Source organism: Varanus komodoensis, unplaced genomic scaffold (genome assembly GCF_004798865.1).
Source record: "Varanus komodoensis strain SLA01 unplaced genomic scaffold, ASM479886v1 scaffold14_1, whole genome shotgun sequence".
Taxonomy (NCBI): Eukaryota; Metazoa; Chordata; class Lepidosauria; order Squamata; family Varanidae; genus Varanus; species Varanus komodoensis.
This window is the reverse complement of record NW_025335438.1, coordinates 2,327,527-2,342,610: the sequence shown is the minus strand read 5'-3', so window position 1 is coordinate 2,342,610 and position 15,084 is coordinate 2,327,527. Positions and strand designations below refer to the sequence as shown.

General features: G+C 41.0%; 1 protein-coding gene across 5 annotated transcripts in view; it reads left to right on the top strand.

Moving 5' to 3' along the window:
• The first annotated feature begins 3,300 nt into the window (after nt 1–3,300).
• CIBAR1 (CBY1 interacting BAR domain containing 1) overlaps nt 3,301–15,084 on the top strand; it is a 29,455-nt gene continuing 17,671 nt past the window's right edge. Inside the window, exons 1-8 of one of the 5 annotated variants that reach the window (XM_044423776.1) lie at nt 3,301–3,440; nt 4,278–4,512; nt 7,353–7,421; nt 8,825–8,926; nt 9,260–9,265; nt 10,437–10,541; nt 11,218–11,331; nt 13,946–14,065. In XM_044423776.1, coding sequence (XP_044279711.1) covers nt 3,409–3,440; nt 4,278–4,512; nt 7,353–7,421; nt 8,825–8,926; nt 9,260–9,265; nt 10,437–10,541; nt 11,218–11,331; nt 13,946–14,065 — 783 coding nt within the window. In that variant the 5' untranslated portion in view covers nt 3,301–3,408. Of the gene's footprint in view, nt 3,441–3,961; nt 4,043–4,277; nt 4,513–7,352; nt 7,422–8,824; nt 8,927–9,259; nt 9,266–10,436; nt 10,542–11,217; nt 11,332–13,024; nt 13,498–13,945; nt 14,066–15,084 lie in introns of those variants that run through there. The other 4 variants (XM_044423777.1, XR_006414042.1, XM_044423775.1 and 1 more) reach the window with 4 other exon arrangements.

Here is a 15,084-nt window from a genome sequence, read left to right as displayed (position 1 = left end):
ATAGCATCATACCCTAATGACCTAGTTCTTACAATAAACTGGCCATGGGTTATTTGAACTTTGTTCAAGCCTCAGTGATTGTGAGAACTCAGCTACTATTATCTTTGGTTCGAAAGCTGCCTGTCATAGACTGACTGAGTAACTTAAGAGAAGCCATCAATCCTTTCCCAGTCTTGGTGCCTCTTGATATGATAATACTGCAATATGCTAATACCTTCTTTAGAGAGGTGTTGTGAATGGTGATAGTAAGATTCATAGTATTTGTTAAGTGTTATCAAGGCCAGTATTAGTCCCTGGCACTGGTAGGCAGCAGTGAGGCCACAGCTCCTCAGAAAGGCCAACTGGTGCCGACCTCTACCCAGGTTCAGCAGAGGAGCAGCCAAGCACCACTGCCAGCAGAGTCACCATGAGATGACCCTGCCTCCCCATTTGAATAGATGGAGCCCCCTTCTCTTTGCTTCTCTGTGCCAAAACCATTCCACCCATGCCTCTAAGCAAGTGTGGAAACAGCACTGCCATTGCTTACTTCCTAAAGCAAGGGGCAGTTCACATAAGAGCTATGCTGAATCAGACCAATGTCCCTCCCTTCTATTCACAGAGCGGCCAACCAGCTGCTTCTGGAACTCCACAAGCAGGACTCTCTTGTTCATATACTCCAGCAACAGGTGTACAAAGGCATACCATCTTGTATACTTTAAATGGCATCTGGCCAGCAGGACTAGCCATGCATGGCCTCATCATCCAAAAATTTTATTATTTCTTTCTTTATTTCATTTCCATACTGGCCTGTAGTCAAAGTTCTCTGGACTATTTACAACAAAGTATAAAACAAACACAATACAAACAACATAAAAAGAGCTATGTAAAGCAGTTAAAATTAATTTAAAATAGTTTTAAAACACAATAAGATACAATAAAAGACCCAGCAAGAATTACCAGGAAAATCCCCTCAGACCCCTGGATAACTAGGAGAGCTTTAAAAATGTGTCTAATGCTCTTGCCATCCAAACTGTGGCCATCACTGCATCTCGAGGTGTTATTAATGATTTATTGTATGAACTATTACTTCCAGTCGGACTCTTCCACCCATCAGCTTCATGAGATGACCCTTGGCTCTGATATTAAGAGAGGGTAAACATGTCTCCCTATACACTTTGTCCACAGCAAGCATAATTTTGTAAACCTCAGTAATGTTTCCCCTTATTCATCTTTAATAGCCCCAGAGATTGTAGCATTTCCTCATATATTATTACAGAGCATTTATATCCCAACTTTTTTCCTCTTCTAAGGAACTCAAGAAGGCTTACATAGCTCCATTTTATGATCACAACAACCCTATTAGGTGGGTTAGGCTGAGAATGAGTGAGTGTCACCAAGTCAGCCAGTGAGCTTCATGGCAAAGCAGGGATGCAGGAGTGGCCAAACTGAGACTTGGGAGCAGCACACCGCTCTTTATTTTGTGGCTTACAGTTTGTCACCTGTTGCCACCACCTGCAGGCACCCACTCGCTGCTCTCACATATCTGACATTTACCATATGTGACTCATCCATTGAGCAAGTCTGGCCACTCCTGGACTACAGTCTGGCTCTCCAAGTTCTGCAGTCTTACACACCACACTAGCTCTGTCTCTAAGTTATTCCTTTTATGCACCTTTCTAGCAATCCCTTTTAGTGCAATCTAGTGCAATGACTAGAACCATATTCCAAGTGTGGTCACACAACAGATTTACATAATGGCACTATGACATTGGCACTTTTGTTTTGTATTTGTATGCTTAAGGTAGATTTACCATTTTGACAGCAGCTGCACACTGGATTGATATGTTCATTGAACTGGCTACCACAATCCTAAAATCTCTTCATCAGTCACAGCCTGCTCAAATCCCATCAGCATATGCATGCAATTCAGTATTTTTGCCCATTGTGCATTACTTTACACTTGCTTACATTGAACTGCACTTGCCATTTTGATCTCTGTTCTCCTGTTTGGAAAAATTCTTTTAGAGGTTTTCACAATATTTCACTTGAGTCACTCAAATAGTTAGATCTTATTGGGTGTTTTGACAGTGTTTTATCATATTTTAGAAAATACACATTACTTTTCTAATTGTTTTGTATTTTTTTCATTTTATATAGCACCTTCAGAATGTTCTACCCCTGAAGAGAATCTTTTAAATCATTTAAATAACTACATAAACCAACACCTCAGCTCCATCACTTAATGTACCTTCTTCCTCTATAAAGTATAGCACCTGGGATTAGGCTCACTCAAATGTAATCCTAGGCAACCTTTGTAAGGCACCCTCACTAGGTCCAGTCCAAACTGCTGCCCTGTCCAGACCTAGTGAATGCACCTCCTCTCAATCTGTGGTCTGCCCACGGGGAAAGACTAGGAAATGAATGGAGGATGCCACCAAGTATCTTGCTCATGGACCTCCACTCTGCTACAACTTCCTGTGGGCTTCAATGCAGCATCTTACTGCATCAGCCAGAGGGAAGGAGCAAGAAGGTAAGAAGCGCCATACTGGATCCCATCCAGCACCCCATTCACATGCTGCCAAAGCAGCTGTCCACAGTATCCCTCAAAGTGGCTATGTGTAAGACCTCTGCCTGCCCAAGCTCCTCAGCAACTGGTGCATGCAGACATGTTGCCTCTGGTAATGAAGACAGCTCATAACCAGCAAGGCTGCTAGGCACGGATAGCCTCCTCCTCCATGAATTTAAAGCCATCTAAACTGGCGGCCATCACCACCTCCCACGATAGGAAGTTGGCAGCCGGACTATATGCAGAGAGTAAGCTTCCTGCCGCCTCCACTACTTCCCACACTCATTTCTCTCCTGCTCACGCAAGAGCCTGACGGTTGCACAGCTTCAAGAGAACAAGCACAGCAAACGACCGCAGGCAAAGACGGCGCCCTGCAGCCACATGCGCTGCTGGAAAAAATGTTTACGTTTAAGGAAAAAAATGAAGGTGGCATCTGCAGTCATCCAGAGGCCTGCCGGCTCCCGCTTGAGTATAAGCTGTTCGGCTAGTTCCTAGAAAGAGGAAGAGGGAGCGGCCATAAGGGGCGTAAGGGCCTGCGGGGATCGGGAAAGGCTCCAAGGGGACTCCGCTGCCGCGGCGCTGACGTGAGGTGCGAGGAGGACGGCCACAGCGACTGCGGCCCCGGCAAAACACGCAAGCGTTGGTTCTCCGCGGGGAAAGCGGCAGACACGAAGCCCGCCCCGCCCACAGGAGTGCGCTCGCCCTCATTGCAGGCCGAGGAGCTTCGGCTCGCCTTCTCCCAGGGGGCCGCTGAGCCAGGCCGCCAGCCGGGTGGGCGGCGCTCGGTTTCCACGGGAACCGGCCGGGCACCCGCTCCTCCCACCAACCGGCCGGTGCGCGCGGCTGCTCTCGCTTCCGCCGCCATGTTCATGCTGGGCCGTGGGCTGGATCCCAGGTAACGGAGGGCTAGCGGGAGAAGGGCCAGGCCTCGGGCGGGCAGCTGGCACTTCCTTCGCTCGCTTCTGGGGGTCTCCTGCGCTGTCGGCTGCCGAGCAAGGAGTCGCCGGGAATGCTGGCTTCGGAGGAGAGGGAGGAGGCTGGCTGGAGGGATGCGCGCCGCTTTTGCCACAGTCGGGGCTGCCGGGGCAGGGGGGAAGGGGCTGTTGCGGCGAAGGAATCGGGACTCGGCTTCGACAGCCGCAAAGAGTACCGTGCTGGGGTCGACCGCTGAAGACCCACGCCAATGAGCAAACCCTTATGTCGGTATATGCCAGCCATCCCCAGGGTGGTACTCTGCAGAAGATTGGGACGTCAGCTCCCATCGGCCCCAGCCAGCATGCTCATTGGTCAGGAATTCCAGAAGCTGTAGTTCAAAACATCTGGAGGACACCAGGTGAGGGTGAGAAGGTGTTCACTCCTCAAAGAAATGGTGCTCTATACGTGGGCATGGGACCTTTTGTTTAAATCTGTTCTAAGGTTTTTCCAGCCTATCTTAATGCTTCTGATAGTAAGGAGACAATAAATGCTTATGTGGCTGCGACCTGAAGCTTATTGGAGGTAGGTGTCACTTGCAAAAGTACCCTTGTTGTTATTTTACATTAACATTTGGTGTTTATACAGGCTGTTGGCCATTCAAAATTCTTTATATATCAGACACATTTTAAATCTAAATATGGTTGGTCTTTGTTTGCTTTAAATGAATTGAGATTAAAATAATTGCAGTAGTAGTGTCAGATTATTTTATCTTATTTTGAACATTGTATGACCTTACTCTTTATTTTCTTTCTCTTAGGGATAATCAGACTAAACAAATAAGAGAAGCTGTGTCAAATGTGGAAAAACACTTTGGTGAATTGTGCCAAATATTTGCAGCATATGTGCGAAAGACTGCCAGGCTACGAGACAAAGCAGATCTTCTAGTAAATGAAATACATGCTTATGCAGCTACAGAAACTCCAAATTTAAAGCTTGGATTGAAAAATTTTGCAAATGAATTTTCCAAACTTCAGGATTATCGGCAGGCAGAGGTATACAATTAAGTTCATGCACCTTGTTGTCAAATTAGGGCACAATCCTGTGGCTTTCTGACATTGTCGGGAAAGGGCATAGGATTCTTCAGAGAATTGACTCCAACTGCCAAGCCCCCCACTGCCATTCTGCAGCCAGCCCAGAAAGAATATTGTCAGCTTCTTCTCCAAGAATAGAAATACAGCTTAGGAGAGAGGGAGCCAGAAAGGCTGGGGCTGTCTACCTATGTTGATTCCTATCTGTACCACAGCTTTCTTTCCTTCCTCTCCCTGGTACTTTTTGCAGATAGCCAGAAACAGACATCTGTGTAAAATCCATGGACAAGGCAGAGCAATGGCAAAGACTACTTCAACTGTGTCTCACTTCAGCCATTGGATGCACATAAATCTCTGGAAGCTTATGAGCATCTAGGACAGGAGTGGTAGGACTGCACATTTCATGTCCTTTATCATTTTCACAGAATAGTTTTATGCCCTTGGGCATGAAGGGTTGGCTACAGAATAAATTAAGCTGCAATCCTATACACATTTACCTGGAATTAAATCCCACTGAACTCACTGGGACTTCTTTCAGAAATGTGCATAACTTTGCACTGTTCGATGTACTTTGATTCCATTGAAATCTATGGACTACACTTGTGAGCAGGCTTCCATTTGTGCAGAAGAACTCTATTCTCTTTTCACCCTGCAGTGCCCTGTTGTTGTTGTTGTTAGTCACAAAGTCGTGTCCAACCCATTGCGACCCCATGGACAACATTCCTCCTGTCCACCATCCCCCGAACTCCACTTAAGCTCACACCAACTGCTTCAGTGACTCCATCTAGCCACCTCATTTTCTGCCATCCCCTTCTTCTTTTGCCATCTATTGTTCCCAGCATTCAGCTCTTCTCCAGTGAGTCCTTCCTTCTCATTAGGTGGCCAAAGTATTTGAGTTTCATCTTCAGGATCTGACCTTCTAAAGAGCAGTCAGGATTGATCTCTAGGACTGACCGGTTTGGTCGCCTTGCGGTCCAAGGGACTCGCAGGAGTATCCTCCAGCACCACAATTCAAAGGCCTCAATCCTTCAGCGCTCAGCCTTCCTTATAGTCCAACTTTCACAGTCATACATTGCAACTGAGAAAACCATAGCCTTGACTATATGCACTTTTGTTGGCAGGGTGATATCGCTGCTTTTTAGTATGCTGTCTAGATTTGCCATAGCTTTTCCCCTAAGGAGCAAGCGTCTTTTAATTTCTTGGCTGCAGTCGCCATCTGTGGTGATCCCGGAGCCAAGGAAAGTAAAATCTGTCACTACCTCCATTTCTTCCCTATCTGTTTGCCAGGAAGTGATAGGACCGGATGCCATGATCTTAGTTTTCTTAATGTTGAGTTTCAAGCCAACTTTTGTGCTCTCCTCCTTCACCTGCAACAGTACCCTACACATATCCAGAAACTGCTCCAAATGGTTCTCCAACTCTCTAGAAGAGTTTGAGCTCTAGAGGATGCCACTGCATTGGCAGATGATCACTACTGAGTATCATGCAAATAGGACTTGTTAGTTATGGCTAGCTTTTCACACTGATTTTAGTGAAACCTAAATAAATCTTATGTTGCCCTAGAATCAACCCATGGAAACCAGAGAATCTATAACAGAGCAAACCAAATAAATGTTGTAGACACAGAAATTGCACTTTCACTTATAAATGACAGAAGTTTTCAAACTGAGCATCTGCAGTATCTACATGAAATTTTGATGCATGACAATCTCAAAATATTTCATATATATAACAAATGCCTGGCAATTTTAGCATGATTGTGGAAGCAAGTTTTGAAAAAGGTGAGCATTGTGTAGTGCCTGCTCAGAAACAGGCAACTTTGCAAATACTCTATTGGACGAGGGGGGTAACTTCATATGCTGATGGTTTTCTTTCCCCATTGCATCACCTCCCTAGTGCCCTGACCTGCTATGAGTAGACTTCTGCTTCTCTATCTAATTCCAGACTGGCTATCTGGTTCTCATGAATCTTTTCTCAGCTCTGGCCTATGTTTAGCAGCGCTAAGATTAGTACAAACAGGAGATGTTGTCATTGCTACTTAGAAAGAAAACTAATGAATTGGTAACCTAATGTGATCAAGAGGGGAAAAAAAGTTTTAAATTGATAGATCCAAATATTGATAGATCCCAATATTGCTTCCTTAACTATTGCTTCTCCTTCTTGTTTTATATTTCATTGATTACTACTACGTATAATGTGTTGACAAAGCACTGTATGAAAAGCGTAACATACAAGCACCAGCTTGTATACTCTAGACACAACAGAAAAAGAAACAAAGGGGGAGGGGAGGTGAAGAAGCTCTTGAGTAGCACTTGCTGCATAATGAATTTATGTAGCAGCAACTGCACAAGTACAGCCAAGTTAGTTAGTCCATGCAGGCTAATGGAAAAAGCCTAGCTGTTTCACCTTTTTTCAAACAGCTACTAATTGCATTTTATAGGTAAACCAATCTCTGTGCCATTTCCTTGCTATATACGCCCCCTTCTCCATCATCCACTACCCAGATTTTTGCAGAAATAACCATTGTTTAACATTTTTAAGATTAAGGCTGCAATCCTGTACCTACTTGCATGACAGTATGCCCCACTGAACTTGATTAGAGATTACTTGTAAGTTGGACATGTCTAGATTGTCTGTAAATGTCTGTGTCTATGTAAATAGTTCTTGGTTAACTGATTAAGAAATCCAAAGTGGGGGCAAGGGGAGGGCTACATAGTGATGAATGCAAAGCCGTGCCTGTTCATTCTCTCCAGGATTAAAAAAAATAATGGTGTCATTAAAAAGATTTTTAATTCTCTTTTTAGGTGGAAAGACTTGAAGCCAAAGTAGTAGAACCACTGAAATGTTATGGGACAATCATAAAACTTAAAAGAGTAAGTGATGGATTTTATTTTCCATTGCATGTTTAAGGCATTTCCTCATAACTTATTTCAGTAATATAATCTTGCAAAGCAGGTATGTAATATGAGAATTAAAAATTTCAAATGTCTAATGAAATCCAATGGCAGAAGGTTCATGACAAAAATACATTTTCACACAGTAGCTGCATTCAGATGGTCTTATTTCAGCTTAATAAACATGAATGAAGCTCCTGCATGAAGCCTATTCAGTGTGAACTTAATTAACATAGATGCCACATTATCATCCAAACTTGGAAACTCTAGTTACCAACCTCATAATACACAAGAATATGAATCCAATTTCAAACTATGTTTTAACATTCTGATCTGTTTGGATACAGGCAACCTGGTTTCCCAGTTCACACAAAACAGAAATCTGTCATCACCGTTGAGATTTTCTAGTTTCTTTGCTTACACCACCAGGGGAAGTTCAAAGGGACTGTGTGGTGGGGGTGGGGGCTGCTTGTTCCTGTTTTTGGTTATTAAAGTGAGATTGGATCATCCAAATACAACGGGTGCATATTTCATTTATGGAAACTGCTGCTGCAAGATGTAAAAGCCATCACTTTAGATTGTGTTAAATCCATGGAGGATAATGTTATCATTGCTACTAATCATGATAGCTGTAGGCTACCTCCAGAAATTCTAGTTGCTAGGAAACCAACAGCCAGAAAATGGTATTGCTCTCAGGTGCTGCTCGTGGAAGTCCCAGGGCATTTGGATATCCCATGCCACTTAGTCTTGAAATTGATTCCTTTTATTCTTAGAACATAAGGAAAGCCATGAGGGATCAGACCAAAGGCCTATCTAGCCCAGCAGCCTGTTCCCACAACAGTAGTCAATCATGCCTGGGTACACATGTTGTGGCAGCAACTTCTTGAGCTAAATATGCAATGGTTACATTTGGCTAATCCTATCTTGTTTTTAAAAGGCCACATCAGTGGCCAACCAATACCAAAAAGTATATATCATTTCTTAATAAAATTAGCAGGTAGTTTACAATTTTACAAATCAACAAAAAGTCATGATTTTATTGAAAGAAATATATCAGTAGTATGTCAGTAAAGCTCAAGCAGCCTAACACAGTAACAAAACTTATACAGGATTCAAGTATTCCTCTGGTGAAGCTGATCTCTCCTATAATAAGCCTACTATTAACTTGAGAATAAAAGTAATTTCATTTTACCTATTGATGTTTTTTAAAGATTGGAGAAAAGTGGTACAGTTTTTTATTCTAATGCATTAACTGGTTCTGATGAATACATGCCCTGAATGCTATCAATATTTGTACTTGCAGATTAGCTATTAAAAACTTTAATTAGTAAAAGCTTGTTTTTAAATATATTTAGTCTTTCAAAGTGTCTATATAATTACAGGAGGACCTCAAACTAGCTTTAACAGCAAAGAACCGAGAAGCAAAACAGTTGTCTCAGCTTGAAAGGACACGCCAACGAAATCCATCAGATCGGCATATTATTGTATCCTTTACAGCTATTAACTCTACTAAAATAGTGTTATTTGCACTGTTAGACAATTTACAAAGATGGCAGTAAGTGTAAAAAGCCTCCCTAAGGCAATGTCTGCCACCCATTGTCTCCCTAAAATGTTGTGCTTGAGAGCTGCTTCTTTCTGTTCTTACACTGAAAGAGATTAAAGATTTACCAAACCCTGTCTTAATTCCATGAATGGCTATTAAAGACTAGAGCCTGTTCAGTTTCTTTATATAAATGTGCCTTTAAGTGCAGTGACTATCACAAGCAGTTTTAGCATTTTCCATAACTTGGTAATGTTTCCTTTATTGCTAATCTCAGTCACAGGTGAGGCTTTCATTAAATAAAATCTATTGAAAGTTATGCTGTGGGGTTTTTTTGCATATTTGTGAAATAGAAGATAATGTCTCGTTGGTAACTTAACTGTAACTCATCTTTATTATAAACTCTAGTGCACCCAGCAGATACTATCATTTCTTTGGTGAAACAAAATTTTTAAAAGTAGAGACTGAAACTGATTCCATTTTCATACTGCTTACGGCAGAAGTGGACAACCTGCAGCCCTCAAAATACTGCTAGACTGCAGCTTTGATCAGCCCTAGCCAACATAGTCAATGATGAGTGGTGATGGGAGATGCAGTCAACATCGTCTGGAGAACTACAGATTGCCCACCACATCTTAAAGGATCCACATTATGTCAACTCATTTTACTTTGAAATTCTCTCTTATATTGTATGGGAAAAACAATATAATCCTATACAAGTTTAGACCCCCCCCCCTCAAAAAAGTACTACAACTCCTAGTATTCCACAGTGAGCTAAACAGTGCTTCAGCTTTGAGTTCTCCACTGACAGTTCCTCTTCTGTACAGCTACTTGTCCCATTGATTTTCAAATTTAAGACTACTTAACATGAAGTTAATTTTACCATACTTCCATTTTCTGTCCTAAAAGGGTTCCAAGACAGATATTTCCCCTTTCAATTAATATTCATATAATATAGTAGTAGATTAATTCAAACAGAAACTAATTTATAACATTTGAGAAATTGCATTTTCTCAATGTGTTAATCAAGAACAAACAGATGTGATTCTTTTATATTTTAGAATGTAATCCTATACATGTTTTGGTAGAAAGATTTCTACAGTTTCCTTTTTTCTGTCTAAACATGCACAAGACTGCATCCTAAAACAGTTAACCTGTTAGACAAATGGTCATTACTATTACCTCCAGAACATTTTTCACAAAGTTGTTCTATAAGCACAGTTTACAATTCTCTCGAAGTAGTAATAAATCTGTAGTATAACTAGCTTTGAATGTATTCCATAAGACCTGTTATACTTTCTGAAACGTGGAATCGTACGTGTCAATTGATTAATGCTATTTTAGGAGCTACAGCCATAGTCATTTGCCTTTAGAGGGCAGCCTAATAATTCTAAATAAAAAGTTAAAGGATGACATCTATTTGTGGTATAATTAATCATTATTTATATTTTAAGGCTGAAAGTGAATTACAGAGAGCTTCACTGGATGCTAGCCGAACAAGTCAGCAGTTGCAGGAAACCATTGACAACTTTGAAAAACAAAAAATAAAAGATATAAAGGTGGGTATGTTGTTGTAGTATAATGCATCAGTCTTTGAAGCATTTTGAGATTAAGAAATTATTCAGACGACTTCTATAATGGCATCAGAAAAGGGTCTTCACATGAGCCATCCAAACATTAAATTAATATGCTAAGGGGTTTCCAAGACCACATGGCTTAGTATCTTTACATGAGAGAGCTCTTGTGTACATCTGTACTCATGGAGAAATCTTTAGAATATTAAGTGAAGGGAAAGGCAGCATGCAGTTCTGATATGGGCTGTGTTGTGGGGCCTTATCTCTCTGGGCGTTCCCTAACGTGTGGCAGGGTTCATGTGTAGAGTCCAGACTGTTGATATGCCAGTTCAAACCAAAGTATCGGAATTGAGGATTTTTAAACATTTGAGGCATACAGTGCATAGAATTAGCACAACTTGGGTTACAACTGAAGGAAGGACAAGCTAGAGTTCTGAGTTTGGACATAATATTAACGAATCCAGAGATTGTGCATCCTTGCTTTGTTTACCTACTCTTGCTGGGACAAAGAGTTGCAGAAACATTCAAGCTGCATGTGCTAACATGCTGACACACAGTAAAAAAAAAAAAAGCCTGTGAACAGTGACATTGTCTGGTTTTAGGCTAGAGATAAAAAAACTGAAGTATGAATGTAACACTTTTCATCTTATTTGGTTTTTAGGACATATTTTCTGAATTTATAACAATTGAAATGCTATTCCATGGAAAAGCCTTAGAGATTTATACTGCTGCCTTCCAAAGTATACAAAATATTGATGAGAATGAAGACTTAGAGGTAAGAAACGAGATTGATCATTTGCAGGAAGATAGTTAACATTTTTTGTAAAACAAAATGACAACAGCCAAACCAAAATTTCAGCATGTTTAATTGCACCCAAACCTTAGTGCTAAGTTTTTCTAGTTCTTATGCTATTGACCTACCTACATCTCACTGACAATATTAAAAAATGCCTAATGATGAACTCACACATGATAGTTCTACTAGGATGAGTTCACACAACACATTAAACTACTCTGAGACATTTATATAAAGGACGGCATACAAAAGCTTTTAATAAATACTCTGCAAATAATCTAGAGAGTTTGGAGTTTTCATGGAGCAGCCCACATTGTGCCCAACTCAGTGTGGATTGCTTCTCCTCCTTCCTGCTACTTCTTCCTCAGTCTTCCACCTAGTATCCCAAGGGACTTGGTGCCTAAAGCCACTTTCTTTTCTCTCCCTACTGTGAACACAAGCCCTTTTACTTTGTGCTTACTTTTTCTCCCCCTTTTCTCCCTCCAGAGATTTTTTTCATGATCCCCAAGCTTACAGCCTTCCAAGTGCCCAAGCAGCACATGGGAGTGTTGTCACTGGTTCACCACCCTTTAAAAATTATTTTTAAGTACAAAAAATTGCCCAAGTATTTTAGATGATTTTTAAGAAAGAAAATTAGTCTGTCTTGCACAGGTGTACAGATGCAGATATATAGATTGTCCATGAATGTTTCTTTTCAAAACAATTTGTTAGCACTGCTTAAATCCCCATTTTAAAAGGAAGTTTTAGCTTTTGACAGTGGTAAAAAAAATGGAGTAGGGTATCCTCCTTTCCTGAGCACTTAAAAGAGTCTTGGCAAAGGATGAAAAAGTGGGGACAATGGGAACTATTTCATGAAGAAAGGAGAAAATGTCTCCGCCCCTTTTTCATGAGTCTTGGCAACTTGTTTATTGACACCTGTCAGGCAAGTGCAAAGTAGAAAGCGAACATATTTACAGCATCTCTATGTAAAAATCCATGGTCAGCAATGCCCAGGAATGACTTCCTGTTTGTGCAAGACTGACTTAAAATCATTAAAAAAGTAACACGTGCGTGCAAATTTCTTGTGCTTAAACTTATTTTGAAAGTGTGGAGGGGGTCAGTGACAGCCTCTCTGTTATGCTTCTTGGGCACTTTGGGAGGGCTACCACCTCTGAGATTGCAAAGAGTAATCTTTTGTAAAGAGGTTGGAGGGAGCAGCAATGAGTGCAAAAGAGCTTGTGACTGGTGCAGAGAACACCGAGCCAATGACTGTTGCTTCATGATGCCACTGGTAGGCTGACTAGCAGCGGCCCAGGAATATTTGGAAAAAGCAGCAAGAGGACTCTGCTGCCCCTGCCAAGCAATTTGCTCACTGTTTTTCCTGTATCCACAACAGTGTTAGTTGTCTGGGTTCAGATAACTTGGCAACCTGGGAAAAGCTCCTACAACAAGCCATGGGTTGTCAGGATGGCTTCTTGCCTATGAACAAGCTGCCTTGCAAGAAGCAATCCAGGTTCACACAACACAATTACTCACCATGGCTCACAACTCACCCACAATGGATTGCCATGCTGTGTGAACCCAGTCTTAGAGTTACATGATTCAAATCACAAAGTAAGTGTTCAATCTAGCAGATGTCCACTTATTCAGCAGAACTTTCCCATTCTCCTCTCTCCCTCCAAACCTATTCCAGAGAATCCCCCATTTTTCCAGAGAAAATTGGAGAGGCTGCTGGAGGAATCAGTCCATCCCATCAAAGGAAGCTGTTCTGCAGGCAGGAGAAACCTATTGGGAAACAACCCTTGATATTAAAAATGAATATCACATACCTTGCTAGAATATTTTCTAGAAATGTTTCAGATAAGAAGTCTTGATATTTTAAAAATAACCTCATTTAGAATAATGTGTATCAACAAATGCTATCTCAGACTTCGAGTTAAATTAAATCAAATTAAACCAAGAATTTAAATTAAGCCAAAAAATCCTGGGGCTGCTGTACTGTGCCATTTTCTTAAGACATACAGCAGGACCTCCATATTCATTGGCTCAGTTACCATGTTTTCAGTTAACTGCAGCTGCCTTTGGACCAAAAGAGAAGTTCCAAAGTGCTAGAGAGAAATTGTAAAGTGCTTCCTGTAAGGGAAAATTCTTTATTTAAGAAAAGAAAAACCTGTATGCCGTTTCACAAATAAAATTGTGAAAAAAGAAATGTATATATAGTATAATACAGTGTTTGCTATTCTCTGCAGTTTCAGGCATCTGCTGGGGGGCTTGGAACTGATCTGCACAGATAAGGGGTCCTGCTGTACTATAAATACCATGGTCCTCAGTTAAAAACTCAGTAAAGATGGAGAGGCTACCATGGAAACTTGCCCTCCCTTAAAAATGTGGCTTCAGGAAAGTACTGGATGTATATTGATTGGGTCACACTGACTTCCATAGACTGGAAGAGTGAAGCATAAGAGGTCTGGTCAGAACCTCATATGAGTATACAATATGCTGAGGCAGACATGCATTGATTCTCTAAGAAACAAATCAGTGTAGAAAAAGTTCATAGAAAGTTTGAAAACCACCACCTACTAGTATATATCCTGAACAGTAGCTTATTTGACAGGTGTTTCGGAGTTCACTTTATCCACCAGACCATCAGTCACGTTTGGACATTGTCCGTGCAAATTCAAAGTCACCCCTTCATAGAACTGGTTCACCCAGAACTTGTGCTGGAATGGTTCAGGTAGGACAAAAAGAGCGAATGTGTTCTTCAGCAAAATTCTAGGAAATGTTTCTAGAATGTTTTCCATTCATCTCCTGTTCTGTCACAGCTGAAAAAAATCATGTCAGGTTTTTTGTTCCTTTGAATACCTACTTTGCCTAATTTCAAATGTGCAAGATGTTACAAATTATTTACAAGATATAAAAACCTACATGTATTGATTTAAAAAGTCTTTTCTGTACAAGGTGTGAAGCATGTTTCCCTACACTCACAATCTTGTATTAGGAAGGATATATTGAAAGTTCTTTAATTTTTTTGTTTTGACAGTAGAACTATCACTCTCAAATATTGGTAAAACTGGCATACACTTTACACCAGTTGTATGGAAAAAGTCATACACAGTTCATTTTTAAACATTAGGATTAGAAGCTGACTTTTGATCAAACAGGAAAGAACCTAAAAGTAAATTTCAAATTGTGTTTGATATGACACATTTCTCATTTGGGGAACATAACTTGTGAGAAGACTGGCTGAATATAGAAACCATGATTATACTGTCGAAGTATCTTGAAAAGCGAGCCTTAACCCTACCATGCTCTGAATCTGCATTCCTTGATGTACCTGGAAATCTATAGCTTTACCCGATCCCATCTAATAGCTCAATAGGTATTATCACTTCACTGTTTTCCCCCTTTATTTGTCAAGCAAGACAATATGGTCCTAATACTTCCATTGGTTCAGAACAGAGTTTGTACTTCTCTTCAACTAAAATGTACTCCCCTGAAAATGTCTACCCTTACACTTGCCCTCTGGAACAGCAGAGAACAAATCTACTCTAGATATTTGAAGAATCTGTCATCTCCCCTAAAGGATTAACACACCAAGCTTTTTGAACCATTGTTCCAAGAACTTTTGTTTCTTGACCCCTTACAAACCTAGACTTAGTACTGTTTGTCCTGGCCTTTAAAATCCTGCATCCAGAAGTGGATGCTATATTCCTGTTGCAGTCTTACTGCAGAATATAATGGACCAGTTACCTG